At 27.0% G+C, this 5,888-nt stretch overlaps 1 protein-coding gene across 1 annotated transcript in view; it reads left to right on the forward strand.

Annotated features, from left to right (window-relative positions):
* Window positions 1–5,888, forward strand: part of LOC107436640 (uncharacterized PE-PGRS family protein PE_PGRS46) — a gene marked incomplete in the record, with an annotated part of 97,979 nt that overhangs the window by 85,193 nt on the left and 6,898 nt on the right. The window contains 4 exon segments of the mRNA XM_071183039.1: window positions 1,116–1,151; window positions 2,377–2,412; window positions 3,050–3,079; window positions 3,635–3,670. Coding sequence (XP_071039140.1) covers window positions 1,116–1,151; window positions 2,377–2,412; window positions 3,050–3,079; window positions 3,635–3,670 — 138 coding nt within the window.

Raw genomic sequence — 5,888 nt, forward strand, 5'->3', positions numbered from 1 at the left:
TGTGTGTGTGTGCGGGGCGCGTAACTACCACTGCGATTTTTAAATATCAATTCACTTGTATATCAGACGTGCTAACTCAATTTAATCTTTTAGTACTTTTTGATAAATGAAGGTTGACATCGTCGGTAACTACTTTCCCCACATTTGTGAGCTTCGGATGCGATATGATTATGCCTAATTTCATGGATAGTCCACATTCTACAGTTCGACTTGTTATTTGTGACTGCGTGATCGTCCTCCTCACGTTGTTGCTTCTCATTTACACATAACGGGGTACAGCGCACACTCCACGGCTAATAGCAACACAGAAGCGACCACACACACACAACTCCAATTTTAATACAGCTCTTATGACCAACACTTAAAACTCGGTGAACTTAATACGGCTCTCTCCACAAGCGCTCATAATCAGCTGAGCTTAGCAATAGTTCTCCCAGGTTTTTGCAAATACTGCAACTAGTGGTATCCGTTCATCGAATTTTATCCCTGATAAAATTCTGGTGGGGGAGTATTGAGGCGTTACTACCACTACGATTATTAAACATCATTCACTAGTATATAAGACATGCTAACTCAATTAAATCTTGAGGTACCTTTATACCTTAAGGTACCTTATGAGGTACCTTTTGAAAGAAGAATGTTTTGCTTTGTCGATAACTAGCTTTTTTTAAAAATGAACTCAAAGACCACCAAGTCGCAATATCTCGGATTTGCGTGACCGTTGCTTAAACATCTGGTACAATCTGTCTCCGGTCATCTACCAAGGACTTGTGGCATTCATGCCGAAGCGGGTTGCAGCTGTGTTGGAGCAATTTCAATTTTAGAATAGGAATACTCTAGGTAGAGTAATTTGAAGTAGTCTAGAAACCTTGTTCAGAGATGAATGAATATTGAGTAAAATATTCTGTCTGTTGGATTTATATAAATATTTAGAAATAAGAAATTGTCTTACTTAAAATATTATTTTGGATAATTACATCAAATTGCTGTTAGAGCAGTAGTTTTAAATTTAAAAATGAATTTTTCAAAAAAATTATTCAATCAAAAAGTATTTAATTAGTTTTCATAGTTCCTTCTGTTTTGATTACATAAATACATCTACTTATTTCATTTAGTTGGAGGAGTTACAAATACTCTTGGCTTAGGCGGTGGTAAGCGATTTTTCAATTATTATTTTCAAGTATAAACTTCATTAATATATTAATTCATGTCATAACTGAAAATTTATTTCGTAATAATTTATATCCTAAAATAAATTTATTGTCAAACGCAGGGTTCTTCTCATTGTTTTAAAATATTTTAATGAAACATTAGTATACTACTATTAAATTGAGAAAAATAGGGATGTAGTTTATAAGCACTTATGTAATATTTTTTTCTTAACACTAAACGAAGCTGTATTTCGCTTTTAATTAGAAGGAAGCTACGAAATCGAATAATCACAATTAAAAGAACAGCAATTTGCAAAATCAATGAATGTAGTGTTTAATGACAAAAGAGTCCCTATCGTTTGCAAACTGCTTTATGCAATCTGAGTAATATGATCAAATAGTGCTATAAACTATATTGATGTAAATACAAATATTGAAAGAACATTGGAGTTCATAATAATAATATCGAATTTATAGAGTGTCCGAAAGATATGGAAATGATCGAAAAATATGAATTAAATCAAAAATATAAATATCGCCATATTGAATACGATTGAAAGATCGATTTAATTATATAGAACTCATGCCCCAACGTCAACCCTGTTGACTACGTCACAAGAACTCTAAACAAGTGAAATAGTTGGAAGGCTTTGGTGCTGCGTCCCTATTTTACGCACCCATGTTGTCGTGTACATTAACAATTCGAATTTTATTTTTGCATTAATAATAAAGCTTTACTGTAAAGGAAACATGGTTGAATATCTTAATTTAAGTTACCTCATATTGAAAGGAAAATTTTTTATATACATATAATGCAACTATACACCCAAGTAAAATAACAATTAATTAATCTCTTAAGTAAGTGTCCTTAAGTTTGCAGGTAGCTAAAATTAAATAAAAGTTTAACACTTTCATACAATGGTGCGCCTTTGTCCACAAGGCTGATATTGGAACAAAACGTAAATTCTGCTTAAAACTTGTCTGTTTTACTTCAAAAAATAATTTAAATCAATAATAATACTCATTAATAGCCCGCATTGAATAATCACGGGAGACTAGTTATCCCGTTCGCCACGATGAACGAGTTAAGATGATAAAGCTTAGGAGTAAAATACCAACGCCAATCAAAAACTGTTATTTAGGGTTGCAACCAATAGTTGTGAAAATTCTGTAGTTTTTATTTATTGATTTATGAAAATATATATTTATTTTGTCGTATTTGCAGGAACAGGTGCAGGAACGGAATCTGGTGAGGCGCCAAGTAAGTATATATATATATATTTGTCCGATACTTTACAGCCAATATAGGCCCTATATTGCCCCCATAAGAGCCGAGATTGACCCTATATAGGACCAGTATTAAAAAATATATACATTCCTATATTGGTTCCTCGGTGCATGTTTATAACGCATTGAGCCGATTTTGAGACAAAATTGAGTTTTATCTTATTCGATAAAATTTCAATTTTACATTAATTTAACTTTTGTATTTTTGTTCAATATTTAAAACTTATCTATCAATCAATTTAAGGTTAAAAAAATTCCTTTAAAAATTATACTACTTTTTGCCGTAGAATCTAATAGATTCCTTAACTCTAATAGATTTTATTCGAATTTAAATAAACAATGCAAAAATATTGATAACGTATGTAATTGTAATTTATACTCGAATTTTTTTGTTAATAATTTTAAACTTATTGTCGCTTTTGATATTAATGTTGGCAAGCACAAGGGTTTTCAATTCATTATTTCTATAATGTCTACATTTATCTCGTTTTTAAAACATTTAATCATGTTTTTAAAACTAGTAATAAATTATTGCTTTTTGTTTTTCTTGATGACAACATATTATTGTAGATGTTAAAATATTTATGATATAAATGTCTTCTTTAACTTAGGAGGAATAATTGGTGGTCTCTTGGGAGAAAGTGAGAATATTTTGATTCTTATAGAAGTTGCATTCTTTTTATTGTTTCTATAATGTGTGGGTTTTGTTTCAATATTTAAAGTGAAAGACCACTGAAAAATTTCAAAAAAAAAAAAAATCAAAATTCATATTTGTTAATGAGCATAAATGACATCTTGTAGAATAATTTTTTCTAATAATTGCAATATTAATTAACGCTATTCTTCTTGTAATATTAATTAACGTTAACTTTTTTAACATGAAAACTGAAATTTGTTTTTTCCAAAATTTTTTAATTCACGTTTTCGAAAAATTTTTTTTTTTAAAAAACTATTCTGGATCCTAAATACTTTTTAAATCGACTAAAAGCTTTTTTGGAATATTTGTGATCATAATGAGAGTATTATTATCAACTTGAAACTTTAAAAAAAAATCTTGTTAACTTTCTTGATGAGAATATTATAATAATAATAATTGGATATTTCATGAATTTATTTTAGTAATCACTATGAAATTTGTTTATTAATATTTTAATAAATCTCTCTTATGTTTGGATATTTTATTAATTTTCATGTAGATGGAGATGGCTTAATAGGAGGCATCTTAGGTGGAAGTGAGTAGTTAACATTCTTGAAAGGCTTAGTACTAATCTATATTTAACATACTTCTATGCAATTTTTTTGCAATTTCTACTGAGCTACTCAATTTCCAATATTTATGGTGGATTTTTCACTTGTTGTTGAACTATTTTTTATTAAAAATTAATATTTCTTGTTATATGCGCTTGGTTGCATTTGCAACTTAGGTTTTTGCATTTCTTATTGAGGGAATAAGAAATAAGCATAAGCAGTTGAATTGTTTTTCGATATGTTATTAAATTACTTATTTTTAAATGCTGACACAATAGCCTTCATTATTGAGTTTTGCATTTCTTACTGAACTATTTTGCATAAACCATTAAGAAAACTTGTGTTTCCTTAAGGAGTACATCATATTTACTTTTGAGCTAATTGGCATATATATATATTATATTTCTATATATATCTNAATTAAATATAAATTTTCTTTCTAATATGGAAAAAGATTTTAATAAACATTATAACATTAAACCAATTTAAGATTTTGTCTTCTCCCTTATGAATTATGATGTATATAAGTTTTACGATCTTATTATTAACTTTTCTTTTATTAATTTACATTTCACAATTCTTTGTTTCTATCTTATAAAAGCCAAAATGAGCAAAACTTCGCCAAATGGAAAGAAAAATTTAGATAATTTATATTTCGTTTTTAATTTTCAAAATCCTATTTTCAATAAGATCAAATTTCACAACATTTTCGAAAATTTTAAAGCTTTATTTCCATTAAAAGATTTTATCATAATTAAAAGTTTTAAATATAATAAATCTCTTATTACAACTATATTTAATTATAATGATCTAAGCAAAAATTTAGGGAGTATTAAAATATCCGATTATGAATGTCACTGTGAGGAAGATAAATATTTTGATTTTTTGATAAACATCATAAGCATATTATTACTGCTAATTTAAGTATTATAGAAAACTTGAAACTTAGGAATTTAATGATAAAAGGCACAAAATTCAGACCCATTTACGATATATCAATCTATAAAATTCTAAAATTCTTTCTTAATGACCTCAATAGTTTTTGTTTAAAGGTATCAAATAGATTCTCTTTACCTTTAGGTATGCTAACAGAATGGAAATGGGGTGTTTATTATTATTTTAAAAACTTTGTTTTCAATAATAAGGATAATTTAAATAAGAGTAACAATCCAACAAATGTTTCTAATATTGCTCAATCAATTAAGCAACTTCAAAAATTTTGTAATTACTCCCATAGATGTAAAAAATTTGATGCTGAACTTTTAAATACGAAATTAAAAAATAGTAAAAATTTTAAACTTAGTAATTTCAATAATAATATTGTCATTAAAGAAATTTTAGCTTTTTATAAGAGATTAAAAATTAAAGTTAGCAATATACAATTTCCTTACTTAATTATATGTCCTAAATTTCATAAAATTCCTGTAAAATTTAGAGCTATCACGTGTGGATCTATTACTTATGTAACTAAACCTGACACCATTTTCTCTTACTACTTAAATAATTAAATAAAATTACTACTACTAACTACTTAATAAAGTTATTAACAATATTTCTAAGGAAGGTTTCTCTTGGATTATCACTAATAATCAACCGATTTTAGATTTCATTAAACATAAAAATATTAATTCTATTGCGACTTTTGATTTCTAACATCTTTTCAACAGCATTCTCCTTTCTAAACTAAAAGTTGTCCCTTTGAATTACTACCATGATTTCAAAAATATCCTTTGCTGCGATTTTGAATATTTGGAAATTCTGATTAATTTTTGTCTTTTTAAAAATTATCTTTACAATGGAAAGGATATTTTTCATCAAATTGATGGAATACCGCAAGGATCTAATTATTCTTCTCTCTTAGCTAACTTATTTTTGCATTATTATGAAAAAAATTATACTCTGAGTATTAAATTTGTTTTTAGATATATTGATGACTTAATTATCTTTAATTTTCAAGATTATACCATTTTATTAAATGATATTTACCCTGAGGAATTAATCTTGCTTCGTAATCATGATGATAATATTAATTTCAATTTTTTGGATTTGGGTATTATGAAAGTTGAAAATATCCGCTTTGTTGATTTATACGATAAAAGAAATGATTTTAATTTTAATATTAATAAACTAGTTACTTGGAATTCTAATGTTTCTAGGAGCATCTATTTAAATACCACTTTTAATGAAATGAACAGAATTAAA

The sequence above is a fragment of the Parasteatoda tepidariorum genome, chromosome 7, assembly GCF_043381705.1.
Source record: "Parasteatoda tepidariorum isolate YZ-2023 chromosome 7, CAS_Ptep_4.0, whole genome shotgun sequence".
NCBI classification, from domain to species: Eukaryota; Metazoa; Arthropoda; class Arachnida; order Araneae; family Theridiidae; genus Parasteatoda; species Parasteatoda tepidariorum.